This window comes from Pogoniulus pusillus, chromosome 40 (genome assembly GCF_015220805.1).
Source record: "Pogoniulus pusillus isolate bPogPus1 chromosome 40, bPogPus1.pri, whole genome shotgun sequence".
In the NCBI taxonomy this organism is placed as follows: Eukaryota; Metazoa; Chordata; class Aves; order Piciformes; family Lybiidae; genus Pogoniulus; species Pogoniulus pusillus.
Window position 1 is genome coordinate 3686553 of NC_087303.1, and position 24877 is coordinate 3711429.

General features: G+C 59.3%; 3 protein-coding genes across 5 annotated transcripts; 2 read left to right on the forward strand and 1 right to left on the reverse strand.

The window, feature by feature from the left end:
* Positions 1-62: 62 nt before the first annotated feature.
* Positions 63-13668, reverse strand: EZH1 (enhancer of zeste 1 polycomb repressive complex 2 subunit). 3 transcript variants are annotated; one of them, XM_064174675.1, is made up of 20 exons: positions 13613-13668; positions 12965-13085; positions 12294-12422; positions 11880-11999; positions 10954-11074; positions 10215-10388; positions 9303-9405; positions 9038-9201; positions 8160-8251; positions 7266-7446; positions 6286-6482; positions 5792-5883; positions 5213-5253; positions 4580-4675; positions 3382-3560; positions 3051-3146; positions 2568-2649; positions 2371-2451; positions 1922-2006; positions 63-1804 (listed from the first exon to the last, which is right to left on the reverse strand). In XM_064174675.1, exons 1-20 carry the CDS (start codon positions 13621-13623, stop codon positions 1744-1746), a joined length of 2226 nt encoding a protein of 741 aa, XP_064030745.1. In that variant the 5' UTR covers positions 13624-13668; the 3' UTR covers positions 63-1743. The 3 variants fall into 3 exon arrangements, with proteins under 3 accessions (XP_064030745.1, XP_064030743.1, XP_064030744.1); XM_064174673.1 differs by having other exon boundaries at positions 4550-4675; XM_064174674.1 differs by lacking the exon at positions 13613-13668 and adding an exon at positions 13401-13481 and having other exon boundaries at positions 4550-4675.
* Positions 13669-17450: 3782 nt separating this feature from the next.
* RAMP2 (receptor activity modifying protein 2) lies at positions 17451-19820 on the forward strand. The gene is made up of 4 exons (XM_064174141.1): positions 17451-17596; positions 18408-18524; positions 18855-18957; positions 19377-19820. The coding sequence occupies exons 1-4, from the start codon at positions 17536-17538 to the stop codon at positions 19630-19632; spliced, it is 537 nt and encodes a 178-aa protein (XP_064030211.1). The 5' UTR covers positions 17451-17535; the 3' UTR covers positions 19633-19820.
* A 296-nt stretch (positions 19821-20116) lies between these two features.
* Positions 20117-23624, forward strand: VPS25 (vacuolar protein sorting 25 homolog). The gene is made up of 6 exons (XM_064174143.1): positions 20117-20212; positions 20401-20546; positions 20634-20687; positions 21795-21883; positions 22383-22458; positions 22957-23624. The coding sequence occupies exons 1-6, from the start codon at positions 20166-20168 to the stop codon at positions 23067-23069; spliced, it is 525 nt and encodes a 174-aa protein (XP_064030213.1). The 5' UTR covers positions 20117-20165; the 3' UTR covers positions 23070-23624.
* Positions 23625-24877: the final 1253 nt, after the last annotated feature.

Genomic DNA, 24877 nt, shown 5'->3' on the forward strand with positions numbered 1-24877 from the left:
CAGGACAAGGAAGGAAGGGGCTGCTGTCAGCTGCTCCCTGGGGGTCACAGAAGCCTGCAAGCTGGGGGAAGATGTTTGCTACCACTTTATTATGACGAAGGCTACAAGCCACGGTATTTATAAAGTGCATTTTCACCATCAACGAACCACAGACACAAGCCTGGCATAGTGCAGATATGGCCAAAGTGGCAGAGGATGCCGAGCTAAGAGCAGGCTGGGGCAAGCCAGGTGCCAAGGAGCAGGGCTCAGGCAGAGGTTGGGGTTATTACAAGCACTGCTGCAGACTCCCAAGCCGCAGGAGGGAGTCACAGACAGCAGCAATGATGGGGGGCTGGGAAAGGCATGGCGCAGGACTGTGCCACGGGGGCATGGCAGACCCAGCACCTCTCTACATTCAAGGACAACCTGTCTGGGCACTTCACACCTCTGTCCAATGCCCCAAAACGCTGCCCACCCTCAACACCACCCTGGGCCCAGCTGCTGGCCCAAGCAGGATCCATTTAAAGTGCTTCCTTCTATTTCTTTTAGCATGGAATGCTCACCCTGCCAGAGAGCCCTACCCCTTTATCCCCAGGGCCAGTGTCAGAACCCCTGTGGCAGGTTTCTGAGGAGCCTTTCCTGGGTCCCCGCAGGCAGCAGCAGCTCCACTGTGCCCTGTCCAAAGCCTAGCACAGTAGAATCTGAACGGTCCTGTGCCGGGAAAGACTCTCATCCTACTGCTACCCCCTTTGCTAGCTCCTGAATTCCCCAGTACCCACTACAAGGGACTGTTCTGACAGAGGAGGATGAAAGTGACCAGCTCTGCTATTGCCTGGTAGGGAGAAGAAGGTAGCCAAGACCAGTTTCCTGCTCTGGGCAGCCCCTAGCAGGGAGTCCCGATCCTGCATCCCCAAAACTGCCTGGCAGAAGCATTTAGGTGGCAGCCCCCGAAGGGCCACACAGCTGCACAGCCACCAGCCAAGCAGCCACCCACAGCCCTGAGAAACATCAGAGGCTGGAAGGAACCCCTCAGACTCGAGTTCCTGCATGTACTCTTGTGCCCCACAACACTGTCTGTAATCAGCTCAGTGGTGTCCCTACCCAAAGTGACTTTTTGCATAGTGCTCCTCTCCCTCTCTGCAGGCATCAGGCCATGCCAACCATGGTCAGGCCATCTCCATCCCCCAACCAGCTGGGGCAGAGAGGAAATGGCCTCAGTGACAGCAGCCTGGGGCCCAAGGGGCCCTGCAGCCACTTCTCTATGGCTTCTAACCCTTTCACCATCCTTGTCAACAGGACGGAACAGACAGCAGGAGGTGGCACCTGAGGCCAGGGGACAGGGCTGGAGGGGACCACCACCCCTCTGCCCCAGCCATGCCCCACGGTCTCGGTGCAGGTGGTTCCTCACTTTTGTTCTTCCAGCAATCAGCAGAAACTGGAAGAAACTTAGAACTGGTGGCTGGCTCTCTCTCCTGCACCACAGCTTCCCTCCAACCCCAGCTACCTTGGTCCATGGGCTCCAGCCCAAGAGACTTCCCACAGTACAGCAATTCAGAGCTTGCTCAGCCCTGGGCTGGCAGAGCTGCCACCCTGGCAGCAGCCACTCACACTCCTGCCTCAGGTCTCTCTCTGGGCATCTGGAGCAACAGCAGCACTTGTGACACACACAGCAACAGGACAGCAGCAGTCATGCCAGCGTGAAGCAGATGTGGCATCACTAACAAGGTGCAGCAGCCAGGCACACTGAGCTGCCCCACATGGAGCCTAGATGATGTCCGTCTCCCTCTCTATGCCAACGTACTTCAGGGCATCTGCCTGGCTGTACCTGCAAGAGAGGAGCACCATGGCTGCTGGAATGACCTCCTGAGCTCCCCACAAATGTCTGCACAGGCAGTGGGATCAGCCCTGCATCCCAGGCCCAGCTGGCTGCTCCCTGCAGTACCTGTAGTCGAAGAAGAGCTCCTCTCCCGCCTGGATGGCCCTCTTGGCAAAGATCCCTATCCGGTGGTCTCCGTTCACCATCACCACTGCAACCAGAGAGACAGCATCAGAGATGTGCAGCTCCAGCTCAGGCCAGGTCTCACAGCATGTTTGCTCTGCCTGCCCACCGCCGGGGGGTACTCGAGCCCCGGCCCAGCAGAAGTGGGTGCTCCCCATGGAACCCCAGCTGCTCTCCAGCAGCCAACTCTCCTCGCAAGGTCAGGGCCACCACAGTGCTGAGTGAGGCCCTCACCAGCAGGAACAGGATTTGCTGTGGAGAGGAGGCAGCTTTGGCTGAAATTCTGCTGGTCCTACAGGCTCAGGGATGCCACAGAATCTGCTGCAGTCCTGGAGCTGAGCAGGACCCCAGAGCCACCCCCTGCCGAGGTCTACCCGAGCAGGACACCTCACCTTTGGCATAGCAGTTGGGGTTCACTGAGTGGTTGGCAAAGCGAATTTTATTTCCTTTGCGTGTGGCATCAACAACAAAATCTATTGAAAGAAGAAGAAAAGGGGAGAGTAGAGCCAGGCTTGTCCTCAGAGGGGCTGAAACCACCCAGCTGGCCACCAGCCCCTCAGGAAGCCCAAATCTCCTCCAAGCACATTACCATTGTTGAGGTTGAAGAGGAAGCTGGACATGTACTTGTCATAGACCTTCCCTCGCCGGTCAGCCTCATCCTGAGAGATCAGCTGCAGATAGAGAACACCTTGAGGGACATGGTGCCAGGAGCAGCTCACCCACCTCCTGAAGCAGCCCCTGTCCTCCTTCCCACAAGAAGAGCTCCTAGGGCTCCCAGGGAAGCAGCAGAGACAAGAGTTGGGCTGCCAGGGAGCAGCATGCACACAACACACTGTCCCACAGCGGAGGGCCTGGAGGTACCCAGATGGGTCCCAAAATGCAGCGTTCCAAGCATGCAGCACTGCAGCACCAGTGCGGGCAGGGCACTGACCTCACCACTCACTACAGCACTGGCACAAGCAGGGCACTGACCTCACCACTGCAGCACATGACAGGGCACTGACTCCACCACTGCAGCATGGGCAAGGCACTGACCTCACCACTGCAGCACTGGCACGGGCAGGGCACTGACCTCACCACAGTACTCGGAGATGAACTCATTCTTCTGCACAGATTCCTTGATGAAGGTGCCCCAGCCAGCAACATCCGAGGGTGCCAACAACAGATGCTGGAGCCAAGGTGAAAACGAAGAAGTCATGGCCAGCAGGCTCATGGCCTCCCAGCACACCCTGGGCACAGGCAGAGCAGAGCACAGCACAGCAGTGCCCTTCATCTCCCAGCGCAGCCACACGCATGGAGGTTGGGCAGTGCCCGGGCACAGCCATGCAGCGGCAGCTGTCTCCCTCCTCCTCCTGCAGCATGAGCTGTTTGCTGGCTCCCTCAGGCCAGGTCGCTGTCCGTACCTTTTTGAGGCCTCGCTGGATGCTGCAGTTCTTGCAGGACACCACTTTGCAGTCCCAGTGCTCTGAGGCACCGCAGGTCAGGCAGAGGTCCGGGTCGCACTCGCGCACTGCCAGGTAGCAGGGGCACTGCTTGGTGTTGCACTGCGTTTTGCAGCGGCAGCCCGGGAAGCGGTTCTGACCTGCACAGCACAGCCCAGGGTTTAGCACTATCAGGCACTTCAGAGCACAGTGGGGACAGGCAGTGTCCTGGCCCCTCCGTGGTTCCTCCTGTGCTAAGTTTCACCCTGGCAAGACCTGGGCAGGCACAGGGCAAAGCCTGTCTGTGAGCAAGGCTATGCTGCCTGCCCACCAACCTGCTACCCAAAGGGAAGGTGCAAGATGCCTTTGTGCTGGTTACGAGCTCTGTGTCCACTCTGCTCTGGGCAGCAGACAGAAGCCCCCAGGCCACCTTGCCGCCTGCTAAGGTCCCCAGCACAGCACACACCAGGAGCACCGTAAGACATGGTGAGTGCGAGGGGCAGTCTGGGCACCCTGGAGCTGCAGTGACACCAGAGGGACACTCTGAGTGCACAGCAGCTCCAACCAGCTCACGCTGAGCAGAGTCCTGCCTGCCTGTGGGGCTGGGAGCACTGCTGTGTCTTGTGGGACTCCTTATGTGCAGCTGGGAAACAAACTGCTCAGATAATGCAAACACAAGAGAGCAGCACAGAGCATCCTAGAGGTGTCTCTCAGTCGCTGCAGTCCTTCCAGCTCCAAGTTATGTCATAACCCCTAACTAATCCACCCTCAGGAGTCCCACCTACGTGGGCAAGAGTGGTTATCCCCATTGGAGAGCTGGGAATGGAAGCCCAGAGAGTAAGACCAACCATGGCAGAGCAGTGACTCATTTCCCACTAGTCGCTGCTGATCCTGCTCTCAAAGAACCAGAAGCATCATCCATGGCTGTTAATCCTGGATGCAGACACATGGACGAGCATCTAGCTCACATCCCAGCTGCCCATAGTCACAGGCAGCACAGACCAGTCTCCCTGGACACTTTAGCTGACTGCCAACCACACTGCTGCAGCTGCACAAGGCAGTGAGTGCAGGAATAAAGCTGTGAGCCCCAGCCCTGCACCCTTCCCTGGGGGCAGTTTTCTGGCCCCAGAGCCCCCAGGTTTCTCCTTACAGTCTGGGTTGCACTGGCAGAACTTCTCACAGAAATTCTGGGTCATGATGCAAGGGCAGGAGCTGTCGCAGGGGTGCTCAGGGTGGTCGCAGGGCTGGTAGTTGTACACCTGGGTAGGAGAATTGTCTGCAAGAGGAGAAATGCTTGGGTTAGGAGCTGCACACTGCAGAGGGTTGAAAGCAGCAGGTGCAGGGCTCTGAAGCAGGGAATGGCAAACTCCCTGACTGCCTGCACAGGGCAGGGAGCCCAGCAGCATCCAGCACCCACGGCAACGAGGCTGGCAGCACTCAGCACCAGTGCACGGTGGCAGTCTGGTGATGGCTGTGATCACCAGCACAAGGCACACAGCTGCAGACAGATGCTCTGCCCAAATGGCCAGTGTGGCCATGGGCTGCATCCTGGCTCTTAGCCTCCCCTCCAGCTGTGCCACAGCACAAGCACGGCCTCAGAAAGAGCCCTGGCACTGCCGAGGTTCCCCAGGCAGAGCCGCAGTGGGGCTGGCCTGCAGCACACCAAAGAGCCTGGTGGCAGGGAGCTGCTCCTGCCCTGCACTGCTGCCAGGCTGGGGAGCAGGACTCAGCTGTCCCACTGCAGGGCACTGAGCTCACAGGGGAGCAGCCAGCCCAGCCCAGCCTGGTGTCAGGCAGCCACAGCAAACGCTACCTTTCTTTAGCTGAATCTTCCTGCAGTGTGCAGCCCACAGCCTGGAAGAGAAGCAGAGAGGGTCTGAGGGGACACGTGAGCTGTGCCAGGTAGAGCTGCCCAGATGGCTCAGCAGCACTAGGCAGTGCGGCAGGAGATGGCTGATGCCAGGCTGCCTGGCAGTGTCATGCATTAATAACCAGCAGCTATAGAGCAGAGAAAGAACAAAACAAAGCATCTACAGCAGAAGGTATTTAAGGCAAATGCTAGAGTCAGACTGGTACTGGGCCCACTTGGATCAGCACACAAGCAGCAGGTTACAGGCCAGGGAGCTGAGCCCAAGGCTGCAGTGAGGATGGCAGCAGTAACACCAATCCTCCTGCAGCCACAGCACCATCCTGCCCTCTGCCTGGGGCTGAGCCCAGCTGCAGCAGTGCAGAGCTGCAAACCACAACACTGGGGCCAACAGCACCCAGCTGCCCTGCACGACAGCAGGATGTGTGCAGATGGGAGCCAGATGGGGATTACCAGGAATGTGCTGGCACACAGCAGTGAATCTGGTTGCATCTGAAGAACAGATCAGGCCTGTCCAACACTTGCCTGTGTTTCCTTTTCTTCTTCTGGGATGGGTTCATTAACTCATTTGTTGGCAGCTTTGTTATGAGTGACTCTTTCACGGCAAACTGAAAGACCTGCCAGAGAACAGAGTCAGAGCTCAGCTCACTGCACTCAGGTTGCTTTTGTCTCAAGCATCAACAGAGTGCAGCAATCACACAAAGGGGTCCCAGTCCAGCAGTCAGTAAGCAGGCAGCTCTGCTTCCAGTTTCACTGGCCACAGGTGCCAAAGGCAGCTGCTTTGACAGTGTGCTCAGCCTCAAACCAGGCACTGGATGAAGCAACAGCAGTGGGCAGGTGAGGGAGTCGTTCTGCAACCAGCAACACTGCTGCAAAGTGATGCCAAGCCCCAGAAATGCTGAGGCAATGCATTCCTCAAGGCCACTGGTGGCAGAGGAAACAATAGACCAGCAGTGGCCAAAGCCCCACTCCTGCTACCAGGCTGGGCACTGCAGGGCCTGCCTTCACCAGGCACCCACCTGCTTGCAGGTCTTTGTGCCCAGCAGCCTGGCAATGGAGCAGAAGTTGTTGAAGTAGGTCCCATGGAAGACACGGAAGAGAGACTCCTCAGCTCCCGTCCACTCAACTGGCTCCTGTGGAGTCTCCACTGCAAACAGCTGGGAGCAGGCTGGGATCAGCTTCTGCTTGGTGGGGGTCTGGCAGCGGGAGTTTGCCTCTGGCAGGTAAGGCAGGGTCAGGCCAAACACAGCGTGGGTGGAGCACCTTGGTGGCAGAGAGCCCCTGCAGTGCCTGACACCTCACCCCAGCTTCTCCTCCTCCCAGCAGCCCCACACCATGCTCCTGCCACAGGTACCAGCTGGAGTGGCAGGACCAAAGCCACTACACCAACTGTCCCTTCCAGCATTGGCCCAGGACTGAGTCCCTTGACCAGGGCAGCAGCACTAGAGAGGGGTGAGGGATCCCCCATCCAAGATGGGACCCAGACACAGGGGAGATCCTCTGGCTCCCAGGAGCTCACTCTACCCTGGGCACCATCACTTCCCCCCAGGATGGCAGCAGAAAGCTCACAGCTCATCTGTGACATCAGGGAAGGACTTGCCCTTGGCAGGACCATGACAAGCTCCATCCTCAACAACTATCTGCCCACTGCTCTGTGCCACAGCAGGGACTGGAGCTGCCCAGGCACTTTCTTTGCACACAGCCAGGCAAGGTGCCCAGAGCTGAGGGCTTTTGGCTTTGCAGGTTCCAGCAAAGCTCTCACTTTGCCTGGCATCATTCCTGCTTCCTGAGAGAGGACAGAGAAACCCACAGCAGAAGGCCAGGGCCTCGTGTCCCTCTTTTATAAGCCCAGATGGAGACACCAACTCTGCCAACCCCGAACTCCACAGCCCTATGTGAGAGCAGAGAGGAGTCAAGGAGAAGCCTGGCTGCAGGGTGCCACTGTCCTCACTGCTCACTCTGCTGGAGGGGATGGGGTGTCTCTAGGCTGGCACCGTACCCGAGGAGCTCGAAGCCCACTCGTTGCCCGTGTCGCGGTCGCTGTCGCCCTCCCTCGTCTCCGCCACGGTGGAGGCAGGGGCGCTGGAGCACGAAGTGCCCACCACGTGGTGCCTCCGGCGGCGCCGGCCGGAGCACTTGGACCGGGGGTTGTGCAGTGCAGCAAACTCCTTGGCCCCTTCCTGCAACCAGAGCAGAGCACAGCACGGGTGGCAGACGACCAGGGAACACAGAAAGGCTTCTTCACGGGCTCTAGGACAAGCCCTGCCCTGCTCTGCCACCCCTGGGACAGGATGGAAGATCCACCACACGTGGTCACTTCAGCAACCACTCGGGCTCTGCCAGCTGCCCATGCCACATGTTCCTGCTTTGCTTCCTTTGGCATCACTGCCCAGTTGGAAGACGCTCCCTGACCCTGCCAGTCTGCTCCCCAGCCTTGTGTCCATCAACAAAGTTCTCCTGGCCCTGCCTCAGCTCCAGCCTCGCAGCTCCCCAGGACATTGTGTGTTTCAGCTGACCACCACCCAGCACATCCACTCCCTGCAGCCAGTTCCCACCCTGCTGACAGCTGGGCTGCATTTCCCAAGGGTCTTTAAACACGTTTCCAGCCCTCTCCACAAACGCTGCATTCCCTCCCCAGCACTTTAACCTGGGCTCCATTCTTCAAGCACTGCACTGACTCCTGAGCAGTAATTTGTCACTATCATGTGCCGGCTGAGATCAGCCTTTGTTGGAGATCTGCTAAAACAGGCATCTGAAGGTCTGTATTTGGATCCCTGTTCCCATGGCTCCAATGAGGATCAGAACTAATCCTGAAAAGTCATCAGAGTGGTAAGCTGGACCCAGAGCTCTGCAGAGCCATGCCGTGGTGGCAAAGGCAGCACCACAGACGTACCAGCCAGAGGAAGCAGTCGGCGCCGCATGGATCAGGCTCGATCTTGGTCTCTCTGTTCTTTCGTTTGTACACGTTAGGAGTGGCATGAAAAGCTGAAAAAATAAAGAGTTCTCTTTACTGTTACAGCCTCCAAGAGCCTCCCCCCATGCTGCAAGGACCAGGGGCAGCAGGAGCTCAGGGAAGGTCAGTGGGGGCCTGATGCAGTCAGCGAGTGCCGGGCAGCGGGAAGCAGTGTGCAGGACCTGTCCAGCCCCACTCCATGGTGGGACTCAGCACTGATGGCAGAACACTGGGGAGACCATGAGAAAAAGCTCTGCTTTCAGACTGAAACAAAACCACCACATGGCCTTAAGATTGTATCTTTTAATAAATATTTCACTGGGATGAGTCCTGTGGCTTTTCCCAAGAACCCTCAGACCTGGGAAGCAACAGGCCCCACAGCTAACCAGGATCCAAAAGGCTTTGGCTGCACAAACAGCAGGAGCATGACTAAGATGGAGCTGTAAGTTCCAATGAGGCAACAAAACACAGAGGCATGTCCAGGCTTTAGAGTGGAGCATTCATGCCTCTCCCTGATGAGCTTCTGCAAAGCGAGAGTGAAGTCTGATGGCGGCAGGATGCTGGCACAGCCTGCCAGGAGCCCTGAGCATGCCGGATAGCAGTGAGCAAGGGCAGGGCCACGGCCATGCAGGTCACTTTCCTGTCCTACTGGAGGGAGGAGAGAGGCCACCTCTGCAAAAGGCTTCTGTGCCCCTGCCACGGCCCCACTCCAGGGAGGCAGCACCCTCTCAGACTGCAGCTCGGGCACAGAGCAAGGACACAGAGCAAAGAGGAGAAGAAAAGGGCTGTAGGAAGGTCCGGCCAAGCCCTGCACTTACGGTGCAGGAAGCAGTCGTACTTGAAGCAGCGGCGGCAAAAGAGGGTGTGGAAGGAGTGCAGGGACTGCTCCCGCTGCACTGACTTGGCGCAGGGCCCGTCGATGTTGGGCGTGCACTGCGGTGGCAGCACGTTGGGGTCCGACACCTCCGTGAGCTCCCGGTACCTGTTGGACACACACAGCACCCACGGCGGGGCTTGACTCCCAGTAGGGGACGTTGCTCAGCTGCTAGGAAAGGCACAGGACAGGTCAGCAGGGGTCTCTACCTCTCCTTCATGTCGTCGGGGAAGCCATACTCGGGGAACATGGAGGAGATGGCAGTGAAAATCATGTCGTTGGGAAAACGCTTCTTGGAGCACTTCTTGGTACCTGAGGGAAGGAGAGGGAGAGCTCAGCAATGCCTGGTGTGGATGAGACTCTCCTTCCACAGAGAGCAGCTCCAGCAGTGTGCAGGGCTGGATTTTAAGAGGCAGAAATGTGGTCCCACATAGGAGAGGTCAAGCTCCAGTGAGCAGCACAAGGCACCGATGGGAGATCTGATAACACCTCCAGGACCATCAGCACTTATCTTGCACAAGGTAAGATTTGCAGACGATGCTTTTTCTACATCTGCAAAAGGTCCTGGTGGTTGTGCTACCCACATACATCCACAACAAAGAGAACTGCCAGTCAGCATTCCTACGGTCACACAGGACACAGGAAAATGCCACAAACCAGGGCATTGCCCACCAACAGGAACTCCAGGTGCCAGAGGAGAGGGAGGAGGAGCACTACACAGAGAATGGGGCTGGAAGGGATAAGAGGTCTGCCTCTGCCCAACAGCATAATCAGACCTACCTACACAACCTCACTGACAAGCATTTATCAGAGCAGCACTTCCAAATCCCTGAGCTCAGAGATCCCAGATCCTCACTTTTTGCTTATTTACCAAGGAATGGCTCCCCAGATGACTCATCTGAATTCCTCCTCCCCACACTTCAAGCTGGTGACGTCTTACCCTGTCCACAGGGCACAGTGAGAATGAGCAATGTCCCCTCTGCTTTCCACCACCTGTCAGACCTTGCCAGGATGGTCACTGCCCTCAGCAATGCAAGCAGAAGCAACAGCAGGAGAGCTGTTTGGGCAGGACGGGGTGGAAACGTGAGCAACACCACCCCAGTTTCTGTGGCCAAGCCTACCTTCCACTGCAGTTCTCTTCCTTTTTCTTGTGATTGGCAGCTCCTCTTTTCCATCCTCTTGTTTAACCTCAGAATCATTGTGTCCTTCCTCTTCCTCATCTGAGTACTGATTCAGGGCATTCACCAGCTCCAGGAACACAGCATCACTGATGAGGACTGACCCTGAAATCATTTCTGAAAACCAGAGATGTCAGCCAGTCTGTGGGACTGCTACCATCTTCCACACTCCTCAGGGTGGGAAACCACAAGGCAACCATGCACCACTGTGAGCAACCAGAACCCTCTCTGATTTTCACGGCATTGATTGTAACAGCAGAGCTTTGAGGGCTGCGTTTTCAGCCACCTGAGGACAGGAAGCTTGCCACTGCCTGCCCCTCTCCAGGCAGAGTTTTATACAGGCAGCACCATTGGGAAGCACACTGGTTAAAGCCTTGACTCAACAGGCAGAATGGGGTTGCTGAGCTCCTCCTAACATCTACAACCTCTTCCACATCCCAGTGCACAACTGTGAACTACCTGAATCGGTTCCAAAGTGCCCCCAGATTAGGATGGAGCAGGACAGCAACAGGCAGGATCTGTGTCCATCCTCGCACTTGGAGCAGCAGGCAGGGTCTGCTGTCTGTCTGCTCCAAGAATTCCCACAGCAAAGCTGGTGCCTGTGCCACCTTTTGACTTCCTAACTACTTCTGTACGTTACTTGCAACAGACCAAAGGCCCATGCTAACTGCTCCCAAGTTACCTTCCTCTCCATGCACTTTCCCATCATAGTTGTTAATAAGTTCTTCAATGAAAGTTTCATCTTCTTCCTTCACCTCATCCCCCATGTAAGGAATATTGCACAGGACAGTCTCATCCTCCACCTGGAAGGAACCCAACAGGCCTCAGAATGCCTGCGAGCACCAATTCACAGCCCAGCAGTGCTGGGGGCTGCTCCTGCTCATCCCGACCCGCAGGCAGCACAGAGCCAAGTCCAGCCTCAGAAGTCACATCACTGACATCTCATCACTATCCCATGCCAGCAGCACAACTCTGACCCCTGAAAGAGCAGTTTGTGTTAGAGAAGAGCAGCAGTGTCTGCAAGGCTTCCAGAAACACTCTGCCAAAACCAATAAACAGCTAAAAACTGCCACAGGTCATGTTCGAGGCAGAGCAGAACTGCAGCAGAGGAACCAAAGTGGTGATTTTCTCCCCAGGGGATCCCAGCTGAGCTGAAGAGCATTCTCATGTTAACCACAACAGCAAGGACACTGGATCTTCACTGCCATGGCACCACTGACCAATGGTCTGTTTGAAGTCACTGGTGGCACACACTCCCCAGCCTGCAGAACAGACCTCAAGAGCCCTATAGGTGCAGGACATGTCCCCAGCCCCCAGCTTGCAAAGCCAGGCCAGCCACAGACTACCTGTTTGTTCAACAAACCACCTGAACCAGACACACCAAAACCTGCACTGGAGTCACCTCCTTCCCTGCTGTGACAGAGGAACTCACTAATCCCAAAGGCTGGCTTATGGCATCTAACAAAACAAGCAATGAACCCAATGCTTTCTGTCATCTCTCCAGCAGGCACCACCTGAAACAAGTGGCTTGAAGGCAGCAGGATCACTCCATGTAACACACCCCCACCAACCCCACCATGACACTGCACCCCAAGCCCTCCTGCATACCATGAAGTTCTGCTGGAGGGGGGACCAGGAGTACATAATGGGCACCAGTGCCACTGTGTTCAGAGTCCTCATGTACAGTGTCTGGCTTGGGAACCCCGGGAAAATGCTCTCCACAGTACACTGGAATAGAGTACAGAGAAGACAGTGAAGAAACCACCTCTGGGGGTGGTTGCAGCCAGAGGGAAATAACACTTCAGGACAAACACAGCAAAGTCCTGTGCCTACTTTCTGGGACTCTGCCACAGGAAAATTCTCTGGGTTCTGGGGGTTTTCCCATTTCTGCAGCTCAGAAGAGTACAAAGCCTGGCACTGACAAGGGACAGCACACACAAAAATCGACCCCACATCCTCGTAGCTCCCTACAAAGCCCTGGCTCAGGTCCTTGCTGCTGCTGTACACTTTTCCTCCCCAGACCTGCTTCAGGAATGGGTGCCCGCTGACTGGCTTCATCAGTTGCACTGGCTGGACTCGAAGCTTCTTCCAGTCTTCATTCAGAATTTGAGTCTTTTCGTGAACCTTTGCAAAGTTGGCCACAAACAGAGCCTGGAATGAGAGAAAGCAGCACTCCAGATTTAAAAAACCCTACTCTGAGAACACTAAGCTCCTGAGAGTTCCTTTCAAGTACCACAATGTAGGCAGGGTAGAGCACTTCAAACGCTTGATGCTCATTAGAAGGATTTCTAATTAAATTCAGCCTCAGTAAAACACTCTGCCGAACAGCCAGCAGCTCCTGACAACTCCTGATCCCCCAGCTGACCTGACCCAAAACTCTGCCAGAATCGTGACCTGAACCCAGCGGCACCAAGGGAGCCAGGCAGGGAGAGAACAAGTGGAAAGGGCTCCTCTCGCTGCAGCTATGCCAGCACTCGGCCAAGGGACAGGACGGAGACAGAGTGCGCTGCGTGCAGCGTGAGGAGCATCTCCTGCAGCTCACCCTGAGCTCAAATACAGCTCTGCGATTCCCGAAGCGCAGCTCAGCCATCCGCAGGAGCTCCCAGCCGACAGCTGCTCAGACACTGCCAGCTCCATCAAAGCCTTCAGGACACCGACATTCTCCAGCTGGGGCTGGCAGGTCCTGTCCTCACCTTGGCTCCCATGTTCGCCTGGAACCTCTTGAGCTGCCGCAGCCGCATGTACTCAGACTTGACTTTCCTCTTCCAGTACATGATGCACTTGGACGTGGCAGGAGTGGCCATCTCCATTTTTCTGTAAGTGCAGAGAATATCCCGGGATTACGGTCCCGGCAGCCCCCGGCAATTCAGAAGCACCCGGGCAAAACAGCTGCGCGAACCCGCACCGGTGCTGCGTACGGAACAACCCCGGCACCGAGCGCACCGAGCAGCGCAGGTAGCTGGAGGACACCGTCCTCAGCGCGCCCGGGACCCGGCCGCTCCCGACCCCACAAGCCCCCCGCCGCGGGCAGAGATCAGGAGCAGTCCGCGATGGGACCGGGAACTCCCGGCAGGGCCCGAGAGCAGCCGCACGGCTGGCACGGCGGCAGCACGGAGCACCGGCGCCTGCCGGAGGCTGCAGCCCGGCCGCGCCGCTGACGCGCACTGGAGCGAGCCGGGGCCGGCCGAAGCTGCCGGAGCAGGGGAAGGGACCCAAGGCCCTGGCCCTAGCCCCGCCGCCCCGCACAACGGCAGCCGCCCCGGGCCCCAGCCGGTACCGCTGGGACCTCGCCGCCCCCCGGGGCTGCCCCAGGCCCCCGCCCAGCCCCGCCCCGCACTCACTCCGCGGCCATCGCGGGAGGCCTCGCGCCCCTGCCTCACTGCGCCTGCGCGGCCCCGCCCCGGGCCCCGCCCCCTGCCGCCGGTGCGGACGGGACGGGGCTGCGGGACCTGCGCCGCCGGGCGAACGGGCGGTGCGGAGCGTCGGGTCCGGACTCCAGCACAATCGTTCCAGCCCAGTGAACTTCCTCACCGGCTGCAGGGAACGAGTCCGGTGCCCAGCCCACCTCGGTGCCTGCCCATACTGGCGTGCGCCCAGCCTCGTCTCCGCGCGGGCTCTCCCCAGCCCGTTACGACCCTGCTACGGGCATGGGCCGGTCTCACGGGAAGCGCTTGGCGGGGCAGTTGATCGTCACCGCCCCAGTGCCGCCGCTTTTCGAGCCCGGGGGAGCCCGACCAGCCGGTGCCGGGCTCCTCGCCGAGCTGCCCCGGAGGCCCCGGCTTCGGCGGTTGTGGCCCTTCTGGCTCCCGCCGCCGTAGCCACAGAGCAGCGATAACAGCACCGGCGCCCAGGTGCCGCATCGCTGGGAGACGATGGCGGAGCTGGGCCCCGCGGCCGGGCGGGCCCCGGGCTTCCTGCGGCGGCGCCGGCCAGGAAGCGGCTGTTGGCGGCGGCCTTCCTGCTCCGGGGGCCCCGTCGACGGGGAGCGGGCGGTGCCGGGTCCTGTCCCGGCTACAGCCTCGTCTCTCACCGTGAGTGCAGCCGGTCAGGGACTGGGGCTGCCCCGAGGTGGCGGCTCCGCGCCTCTGCGCAGTCCGGGGGCCGGGGGTGACTGCGGGGGACGAAGAGAGCTGTCTCATGCCCTCAGCCCGCTCGGGCCCGCATCTGACGCCTTCGGAGCTTCGCTGAGTCAGAGGGACGGGTGCCCGACGTTCCCTCGACCTCCCCGAGCGTTCGTTCGGGCAGCGCTAGTTCGGGCCGGGCAGTGGAATAAATCCCCGAGCGCAGTCGCAGCCTGTCCGCGACGATTCCGGCAGCAAGAGGATGCTTGGGGTGCGGATGCTTTGCTGCCTGCTCCTTCCTCTGTTCTCGCGGGGTAAGAGCAGCTGAGACCCGCAGCCGGGGGTCTGCACGGAGGCATCTGTGAGGTCGGGCCCAGTGAGCCCTAGACCTGTGTTTCTACCCTGTTTGGTCACAGCAACCTGGACCTTCCTAGGCTCCAGGATATTCTGGACAGGGTTTGCCCATTGTCTGTCCTGCTCTGGTTGTAAAGGCTGAGGCAGTGCCAAGCTTCTGCTCCCCTTCCCTCCCCACAGCCCTGATGCCTAAGCTGTGCTCAGCCCAGATATAGGAGGAGGGGTACTGGGACCACCCTGGCAAGTGCCCCAAGACCAGCTAGGCACTGGGGCTGGCCCAGGTTCTGCAGCCCTGGCACCCCTTGTCTCCTGGCGGCAGGGTGTTGGCACATGGAGTACAGGGACTTTGAGGATGAAGGTAAGACCCTGGTGCCATTGTTCCAGTGTGCCACTGGCTGTGGCTGCCATGGGCTCTGTGGTGTCTACACTCCAGGGGGACAGAGCTCTGCCCTTGCATGGTCCCCTGGGTCTTGCCAGTGTCAGCAACACCATCTCTCTTTCCAGTTACTACCTGTACCTAGGCGAGGATGGTGAGTAGACCTGCAACCCTGCCTGTCCTCAGCCACCCACAGACCTTGGTGGGTCCCCTGTGATCTGTGCTGGGGCTCACAACAGCCCACATCTCGGCTTGGCTGAGTCCACAGAGTCCCCACAGGTACAGGCAGCCTCAGTAGCCCCAGGGTGGAAACCCGCAGGGCCTCCCACGAGGCAGATGGGGTGCCTGGCCTGTACTGGGAAGAGCTGGGTGCAATACCCAGGGACAACCCCAAAGAGATTCTCCAAAACTGGGCATAGGAGGAGAGCTGGGGGCAGGTGGCATCCCAGGGCCCAGCTGGTGCTCTGCAGGACCACTGGAGGTGGGGGGAATGAGGACAGCCCACTGCCAGGACTGGGTTTCCCTCTACTGCTGGGCCTCCTTCCATGCCATCCTCATTGCCACTCCTGAGGGCAGCCAGAGCTACTGCTGGGACTGGATCAGCAGGAGAGCTGGAATCAGCCCCAGCGATGCCAAATGCGCTCTTGGAGTGGGGCCTTTGCGGGGCTGCCGCAGTGGACGTGTCCCCATCCCAGGAGCCTGTCTTCTCCACAGCATCTACAATGAGCTCTCCAGCTGCACCCAGATGCTGGCCCAGCTGTTCTGCCCTTGGCTTGGTGCTGTCCTCGACACCTTCATGCAGGTTCACACTGAATGCTTCACCAGCTCCATGGGGGCAAAGACTCCAGGCTGAACAGGCTGCCCCTGCCATAGCTGTGGCTATGGGGCTTAGCTGCCTCGTGCCCCTTGCAGCTGCCCTTGCTCTCAGAGCAGCCTGGAAAGGAGCTCAAACTCCTGTGGGCATCTGCCCAGACCCTGCCTGCCCTCAGGCCTGTGAGGAGCCAGCAACAGCCCCCTTCCTTCCCAGCTCTGGAAACTAATGAGTGGGATGAAGGTGTGGGAGACAGGACAGATCTGGGACAGGGGTCTGAGCGTCCCTGGGAAAGGAGTGGGTGCCATGGCATGGTGGGGAGGCTGTGCTCAGGGCTCCAGATGCCTGGTGGAGGAGCAATGGAATCCTGTCGCTGCATGGGCCAAGCCCCTTCCTCAGCTGCCTGGGGTGGAGGCTGGCAGGGAGCGCTGGGCATACCAGGCTGGGGAGGGGAAGCCCCAGGCCTTGGCAGGTAGCCACTGTCCTGTCACTATCCCTCCTGTCCCTTCCTGATGCCCCGAAAGGGGCCACGCTGAAATCATCGGGTGTCTCCCTGGCAGAGGATCTCACTGCCTTGCCAGAGGCTCCACCAAAGAGCCGGCCCGGGGGCTCTGACCCTGCAGCCCCCAGAGCTCCAGAACCTCATGGCTTCCAGATGTGGCCACTCACCCGTGCAGGGTCCCGCAGTGCCCTGGGGTGGTGGCTGCGGCAGGCGGGGGAGGTTCGGCGGCTCTGCCGGGACCCTTGGCAGGAGAGTGGAGCCTGGCGAGGTCGCTTTTCCGCAGGGAGGGTCCTTTCGAGATGGACTTCACCCCGCTCCGGTTCACGCTCTGCACAGGCCGTTAAAGGGGAAGTGCTGGGCTCATGCTGTGCCTGGGCCGGTGGTGCACTGAACCTACCCGTCCTCAGCTTGGTCCTCAGGCAGGAAAGCCACAGACCCGCGGGGCTGAGGCTGTCCTTCGTGGGGGCATACAGGCCCACAGGTGGGATCTGTGCCAGGAGCGAGAGGCTGCAGCAGAGCGGGGAGGGTGCCAGCTGGGCAACGCAGGGGGGAGGCATTGGGGCTGAGGACTGGCAGTGCTGGCCAAGTCTCCCCACTTCCCTGCCTGTTGGCCTCGCACTCGCGGGTGGGTCACGCCACTGCCCTCCGGTCCTACCCCAGTGATGCCGGTCATGGGGCAGGTACCTGGAGGACACCCTGGTGCCCCACACACCCTGGTGTTGGGGCCGTGGGGCCCCCGCCGCCCCCGCGCCCGGGCGGCAGCGCCTGTCCGGGGACATTACACTTCCCCGTCCACTCCCCTCGGCTCCGGGCTGCCTGCCCTCCACGCAGGAGACGAGGGATTTCACAACCCAGCCCAGACAGGATTAAAGAGAAATACACAAGTAAACAAATAGCGGCCTCGTAAAACTGGACGTGCTGTGTGGAGAGCGGAGCCTCCGGGTGGCCGGGTGAGGTGCGGGATGCCCGGGCACCGGGGCGCGGGAGCGATGCCCGCGGGGGCCGGGGTCCCGCCCGGAGAGCCGCTTTAAACCGCGCTGAGCAATCTCATTTTTCACGCGTCTCCTGTAGTCAAACTGCCCCTGTCAGAGGAAAGGAGTTGCTTCCTGTTATTCCCATTGAAATACTTGTCCGGTCGTTAGCCGGCAGGATTCCGCAGGATGGCACCGAGCGCGCAGAAGGGCTCCGGCTGCCTCTCCCGAGGGCTGCTGCTGCTCTGGGGTAAGTGCGCGGGGGCAGCCCCGGGGCCGCGGCTGCCGGCGACGGGAGGCTCTGCGCCTGGCACCACTGCGCACACAGCTGCCCTCCTCTGCATGGGGGCCGGGGTCTTGGTTTAACCCAGCTTACCACCCAGATTGGCACGGAACCAGCCTGGCAGTGCTGGAGTCATGGCAGTGCGAGGGCATGGCTGTGCCAGAGCTCTGGACCAACAGTCCAGGCAGGACCCATCCAGGTTTTTCACCACATAACTGGCATTGCTGCCCCATGCTGTGGACCCTCGACCAAGGGTGGAAGATGGATGGGGAGGTTTCCTTGGGCTTCAGTGGGTCTGGCAGTGGGCAAATGGCTGGTGGGACAGAGGAGGCATGTACCCCATGCCCACGGCGGGTGCGCTGGGGGTGTGGCAGATGGCGGCGGAGGGGCTCTGTGGCAGTGCTGTGCTGTGGTCAGTGCTTCCTCTTCCTGCCCCAGCCTTGGCCGCTGGCAACGCAGCTGCCTAGGGAGATGGGGAGGCCTCTGTGCTGGCTCCCCAAAGCCTGGGGGCACAACTTGCTGCTATGCTGTGACCCACGGCCTGGGGCCCTCAGCCCCCAGACAGCCCCTCCAACACCTTGGGCAGCTGCCAACAGCCTGACTGGCTCCATCCCCATAGCTCCTGCCTAGGGTCCAGGCCACACAATTCCTGCATCCTGACTGCTGGATCCGTCATCCCCTAAGGACACGTAAAACCATTTCTCTCCTGCAAAGCTCAGCCTCTGCCGAGGCCTGGCCAGTGCCCACCCCCGCTGACCCTGTCCCCTCCCCTCCCCAGCACTCCTGGGTACTGGGCTCTGCCATACAGGTGCCGAGGTGGAGGACTCCAGCCAGGATGCTAGGACGAGCACACCCGTGGTTGTGTCCAACTGGACAGTGACAGCCCAGCTCGTGGGTAAGTGCTGGGGCTTCATGAGGGCCAGGAAGTGCTGTGGGGCTGATGGTACCCTGCCAGCACCAGATGTGCACCGCAGAATGACTCCCTCTTCCCCCTGGCTGCATGCTCTCTGTCTACCCTCAAAATAGTCAGCCTGTGCCACAGAGCCTTCCCTGGCACTGGCCACAGTGGGGGCACTGGCAGCAGCCTGCCCTCCTGCTGTGCTCCTGGGAATCTTCTCAGAGCTTCTGGAGTCTGGCCCTGCACTGTGCCTGTGTCCTCCCCACTGGCCTGAGCCGAGCGTGGGTCTGGTGCCAGCCGTTAGCTCTCAGCACTATTACCCTGCAGAGGAGACCTACACCAACTTGACACAGCAGTGCTGGGAGTACTTTGTTGACATGATGAGGAATGTGACAGCGTCAGAGTTGTGCGAGTGGAAGGTCATCAGCAGGTATGGGGCAGTGGGGTGGCCAGAGCGCTCCTGGGCAGCACTACAGGGGCATGGCAGGCAGGAGCTCTGCCTGGCTCTGGGGATGTCCCCAGATGGGGAAGCCATATGTGGGGACCCTTTGGTGGGGCATTTCTGTGGCTTTTCTGTCCCTGGGCCACACGAGTGGAGCAGCTCCCAAGGCAGCAGAAAGGGTTTGATGGGGGCAGAAGCCTTGGGTGAAGCTGACAAGTCACCAGCTCCCAGCTTGAAGGACGCAGAACCACAGAGCTGCTGGTGCAGGGCAAGCACTCGGCAGCCTAAGGGATGCTGCTGGGATGAGAGAGGGGCCGCCTGAGGGTTGGTGGCTCTGGTGTCCCACAGCTGTCCCACGCCCCTGCACATGCCCGTCCCCTCTCAGCACCCTGTGGCTCTGTCCCCAGGCCCTACAGCTTTCTGCAGCACTGCCTAGAGGCTTGGGCCGACCGCCTGCGCTACGGCTACCCCAACACGCTGGCGGAGCAGTACATCTTCCAGAGCCACCACCGCTACTTCCACAACTGCACCCTGCAGCACCAGGTCTACTTCGACCCCCCCGAGGACGTGCTGCTGGCCATGATCATCGCCCCCATCTGCCTCATCCCCTTCCTGGTCACTCTGGTCATCTGGCGCAGCAAGGACGGCAAGGCGCAGCCGTAACGCCGCTGCCCGGGCACCCGCGGCTGCTGCTGGCACAGCGGATGCTGCGCCCGGGCACTGCCTCACGGTTCCCGCACCCCAGCCTCCGGGGCCACCGGCCACCCTAGTGGGGGTCTCGGCTCCCGGTTTCTGCTGTGCCGCTGGCAGCTCAGTCCTCCCACGGTGGGGATTAAACGCTTCCACACCCAGCCTGGCGCTGGTCCTTCTGCCGCCGCTTCCTTCCGTTCCCGCCACCGCCCCCGAGCCCTACTCCCGCTGCCAGCAGCGTCCTGGCACGGCCTCGCCGCACGGCGGCACCGGGCTGCGCTAGGCGCGGCTGAAGCCCCGCACTGCTCCGCGGGAAACATGCCCGGAGGGGCACGGGAACGGGACAGGGGGCAACCGACCAAGACCGGACCGCCGCCAGAACGGGCAGGACTCCGCAGGGGCAGGACCGAGCAGGGGCGAGGCCTGTCGGGGGGCCGGCTCAGCGGGGCGGGGCGGAAGCGGCGCGGACGGGGCGGAAAACGGTGGTAGCGGTTCCGGTGGCGGCGATGAGCTTCGCGTGGCCCTGGCAGTACAGCTTCCCGCCCTTCTTCACGTGAGCGCGGGGCTGCACCGGTACCGGCGCCGGGCAGGACGGGGGAGCGGGGTGGGGCGGGGAACCGGGGCCGGGCGGCGGGGCTCGGGGAGCGGGCGGGACTCGGGGAGCGGGCGGGGCCGGGCCGGCTGTGCCGGGCGTTGCGCGGATATCCCGGTCCCGGTCCGGCGCTGAGCGGAGCCCCGCAGGTTGCAGCCCAATGGCGAGACGCGGCAGAAGCAGCTCTCAGCCTGGTGCGCGCTGGCGCTCGCCTACAGCCAGCAGCACCGGCTGCCGGCCATGACGGTGCGGGAGGCGCAGGACAGTCCCCTCTTCTCCAACCACCGCCTGCAGCGTATCCTTTGGGGCCCGGCCCCGCTGTCCCGTGTCCCCGCCTCCCTCCACCCCCGCCGTCGGTGACCGGTCCTTAACCCGCGCCCAGGGAAGCTCCCGCTGGAGTCCGTCCAGGTGGTGCTGGAGGAGCTCCGCAAGAACGGTGGGTCCCGTCTGCCCTTCCGTTCATCCGTCCGTCCCGTAATTAACCAGGGAGTGAGGGGTGCCAGGGCTAGGGTCGGTGCCGCTGCCTGGAGCTGCCTTCTCTATGCTGTAGGGCTGGGTTAAGCTGGGGCAGGAGAGGGATACGGAAGGGGAATTCTTTCTGTGGTGGGCAGAGGCCAACAGGATGAGATTTAACAGAGCCAAGTGCAGGGTTCTGCACTTTGGCCACAACAACCCCAAGCAGCGCTATAGGCTGGGGACTGAGTGGCTGGAAAGCAGGCAGGAGGAAAGGGACCTGGGGGTACTGATAGATGGTAGGCTGAAGATGAGCCAGCAATGTGCCTAGGTGGCCAAGAGAGCCAATGTCATCCTGGCCTGCATCAGGAACAGTGTGGCCAGTAGGACAAGGGAGGTTCTTCTGCCCCTGTACTCAGCACTGCTCAGGCCACACCTTGAGTGCTGTGTCCAGTTCTGGGCTCCTGAATTCAAGAGAGATGTTGAGGTGCTGGAAGGTGTCCAGAGAAGGGCAACAAAGCTGGTGAGGGGCCTGGAACATAAACCCTATGAGGAGAGGCTGAGGGAGCTGGGGTTGTTTAGCCTAAGAAGAGGAGGCTCAGGGTGACCCCATTGTTGTCTACAACTACCCGAAGGGAGGTTGTAGCGAGGTGGGGGGTGGCCTCTGCTACCAGGCAACCAGCAATAGAACAAGGGGACACAGCCTCAAGTTGTGCCAGGGAAAGTATAGGCTGGATGTTAGGAGGAAGTTGTTGGCAGAGAGAGTGATTGGCATTGGAATGGGCTGCCCAGGGAGGTGGTGGAGGCACCGTGCCTGGAGGTGTTCCAGAAAAGCCTGGATGAGGCACTTAGTGCCATGGTCTGGTTGACTGGCTAGGGCTGGGTGCTAGGTTGGACTGGATGAGCTTGGAGGTCTCTTCCAACCTGTTTGATTCTATGATTCTGTACACCAGGAGGCACTCAGCAAGTTGTGTGGTGGGGAGAGGCCTAGGAGCTACCTGTGGGTATAGAACCTGTCATGAGATCTGCAGGTTTGATCACGGCTGTAGACCTGTGCCACAATTAAATACCTTTTCCCTGTTGATTTTAGGGAATCTGGAATGGTTAGATAAGAACAAAACCAGTTTTCTGATCATGTGGAGGAGACCAGAAGAGTGGGGAAAACTCATCTATCAGTGGGTGAGAAATCAGAAGCCACCTTGCCTGCTGCTCAGGCTTCCCCTGTCTGGCAGGATTGGTGGCTTTGATCACTACAAATGGCCACTACCAGATTTTTCTCTTGTTCTCTTGCTGCTTTTCCCTTTCTTCTTCCATTTCTTTCTGTTGCAGAGAAGTGTAGAGATGTTAACAGCTTTTTAGCACTGTAAGGTGCAGATGGAGCAGAGGATGTGGTCACCTGTTCCACTGCAGGTGGCTGTAGCAGGGACAGAGCAGCACTCCTTCGGGTTGGCACAGGCCTTGTCACAAAATGTGGGCAGAAAGGGGATGGGGAAGGAACCATTAGAGTTTCCTTGGGCATCATTTCTTGACTCTTCAGTCCCCCAGAGTGTTTCTGGAGCATGGGTGCTCACTGGGTGCTGCCCGTGTTCCGTTCTGCTTGCGCTGAGCTGTGTGAGCAGTCCCAACGGGCACGGAGCTGCAGGGGCAAGGTTTGCCATTGCTGCCTTTCTGCCTGCAGGTGCTGAAGAACGGTTTGACCAACTCTGTGTTCACGCTGTATGAACTGGTCAGTGGAGATGACACACAGAACGAAGGTAATGTCACCCATGGTGTTCAGGGCACACCTGGCCCGAGCTGGTGCCAGGTTGCGGCGTTGTGCTCATGCTTTGAAGCTCACACCTCTCACTGCTGGCAAACACCTCTGAAGGGCTTTTTCTCCTTTGCATGGACATCTTTGTTATCTCTGTTTGTGTCTCAGACCTCTTTCCACCCCACAAATCCTCCCCAGTGCTTTGTCTGGCATGAGGTACAAAGTGTTTTGGTTTTGTGCCCATCTTCTGCGCTGCTTTTGGGGTTGCTGTGACTTGTTCACGTCTGTCTGTGACCTTCAGGCTTTGTTTCTGCTGCACCAGTGTAGGGATGAGTCCATTGTTGTGGCCATGACTCTGGACCTGCCATATTGTTGTGGCGTGGTCTGAAAGTTGCTCTTCAGAGCTCCTTGCTTCACTGCCACACTCCTGAGCTTTGGGAGTCTGTCTGCTTCCAGATTCATTTTTTCTCTGTTGTTGATGGGAATCTCTGCTCTTCCCTAGAGTTCCACGGCTTGGATGAGACAATGCTGCTCCGTGCCCTTCAAGCCTTGCAGCAAGAGCACAAGGCTGAAATTATCACACTGGATGATGGCCGAGGTGTGAAGTTCTTCTAATCAGAGTCCTCCCTCCTCTTCCTCAGCTGTCAAAGTGGTTCTCGTGTGGAGGTTCACTCTCCTGGCCTGGGTTCAAGCTGTGACTGCAAAGCAGCCACACACTCGGGGGTTTCCTGGAGCAAGGAGAAGCCATGAAGCCTTCCAAAAATGTGACTTGTTAGGAACATTCAGAGATCCTCCATCTGCCTTCTCTCCCTGTTGATTGTGTCTGGGCAGCTAAAGCTGCTCTAGGCAGCTCTGAAGGGCACCACCCAGAAGCAGTTTTGTGTCTGCTGCCGCTCACCATCCCTGCAGAGGCCACAGTATGATCTCTTCAGCTGGCTGGTTGAGCTTGGCCTCCATAGGCCCCTCCTTTCCTCCTGCCTGCTGATGCTTGGCCACCGAGTCCCCACAGCATGGGCATGCGGGTGGAAGGCAGTGTAGGACGCGCTGTGGCTGCTGAGCTGTGGAAGATGCCAGTGGCAGGGATATGGAGCTGTGGAGCTGGCTGTGCAGCAGGGCAGATGGATGCCACAGAATTGCTTCAGAGTCATTAAAATGAGAGCTGTATTTGTAGAGCAGCCTGCCTGCTTTCGTCTATCCCTGGTTTTCCAAACCAGCGCTGTGCCACGTTCCTACCCCTCAGCCATGGCTCTGTGCTGCACCAGAGGAACATGGCAGTGTGGTCACAGCTGAGAGATCCTGCTGAGCCTTTTCCTGAGCAGGACATGGACACAACAAATGCTTCTTTCCACACACCAGAGGTGTGGAGCAGGAGGAGCTTTGCTGCCTGGCTTCAGGGCATTGTTCACTTCTGTTTTCCACATGGAGCCCAGTCACAGCCCTCACTGCAGAGCAGGCGTAACTCTGGGCAGCAGCAGCTGGCAGAGGCTGCTGTTTAGCTTTTTAGATTCTCAGCACTGGTAACAAAGTGCCCAGAAAACTTGTCAGGAACCACAGCATGAGTACAAGTGTTGGCCCTACTAAATCCATGGCTGCTGTTGGGAGAGCTGGGTGGCCATGCTGGGGCAGACCATACTCAGCTTTCCCACTTTGCCTGAGCATTTGTGATTGTTGCTGGCAGAGATGGAGTCCTGTTGGGACAACCATGGTTGTTCTCAGGATCTAGGAGAGCAGGTGTGCCCACTCCCTGGCACGTTGCAGTTGTGCCCAGTCTGTGCTGAACAGCTTCTGCCCTTGGGGGATGACCTGGCAGTGGTTCAGCTGCAGCACTGCTGACAGCTGCTGTCAAAGGTAGGTAATGGTCAAGGTGTTGGAGTCCAGGCTGAGTTTGTGGCACCTGGAGATGAAGAAATGTCCTTTTTTAGAGCAGGAGTCCCTTGACCTGAGCTTGGTGGGATGTGCTGGCTTGATAAGAGTACATCACGAGCTGGGGGCTGGTGCCCAGGGTTCTCTGCAGTTGGTGACAGCAGTGCTGCTCTGCTGGACAAAGGCACTGGTGGCACTTGTGTCCAGTCACTGGTGTGCTGAGCTGTTGCAGTCTCCAATCTTTTCTGGACACCATTGTCTCTACGAGCACTGGGATTTCTTATATGAGCCAAGGGGCTGGCACAGCCTGCAGTGAGTATAGCAGCTCTAAGCATGCCAGCCTGCTTCCTCTGGAGCCACAGGGGCAGGCTGGGCTGGTTTCACAGGCTCTCTGCTCTTGAGTGTTCCACCAGCCTGGGCCCAGTCCCCACCCAAGCCATGGGGTTTGAGGGCAGAGGTTGGATGTGGCAGCCCTCGGGTCAGGCATGCTGGTGATGCAGAGCTGTCTTGGTGGCACCCTGCACTGTCTCTCTGGGAAACGTCTGCTGGTGGCAGGGCAA

What these genes read in the sequence shown, in the direction of transcription:
- EZH1 (XM_064174673.1), bottom strand. An exon ending in CCCTCCAGCAGAACTTCATG is followed by an intron (nt 11,075 to 11,879) that starts GTATGCAGGAGG and finishes GGTTCCTTCCAG; the next exon opens with GTGGAGGATGAGACTGTCCT. An exon ending in GAAAGTGCATGGAGAGGAAG is followed by an intron (nt 10,389 to 10,953) that starts GTAACTTGGGAG and finishes TCTGGTTTTCAG; the next exon opens with AAATGATTTCAGGGTCAGTC.
- RAMP2 (XM_064174141.1), top strand. Translation starts at nt 17,536, where the DNA reads ATGGCACCGAGCGCGCAGAAGGGCTCCGGCTGCCTCTCCCGAGGGCTG. An exon ending in AGTGACAGCCCAGCTCGTGG is followed by an intron (nt 18,525 to 18,854) that starts GTAAGTGCTGGG and finishes ATTACCCTGCAG; the next exon opens with AGGAGACCTACACCAACTTG. An exon ending in GAGTGGAAGGTCATCAGCAG is followed by an intron (nt 18,958 to 19,376) that starts GTATGGGGCAGT and finishes CTCTGTCCCCAG; the next exon opens with GCCCTACAGCTTTCTGCAGC.
- VPS25 (XM_064174143.1), top strand. Translation starts at nt 20,166, where the DNA reads ATGAGCTTCGCGTGGCCCTGGCAGTACAGCTTCCCGCCCTTCTTCAC. An exon ending in CTCCAACCACCGCCTGCAGC is followed by an intron (nt 20,547 to 20,633) that starts GTATCCTTTGGG and finishes ACCCGCGCCCAG; the next exon opens with GGAAGCTCCCGCTGGAGTCC. An exon ending in GGAGGAGCTCCGCAAGAACG is followed by an intron (nt 20,688 to 21,794) that starts GTGGGTCCCGTC and finishes TGTTGATTTTAG; the next exon opens with GGAATCTGGAATGGTTAGAT.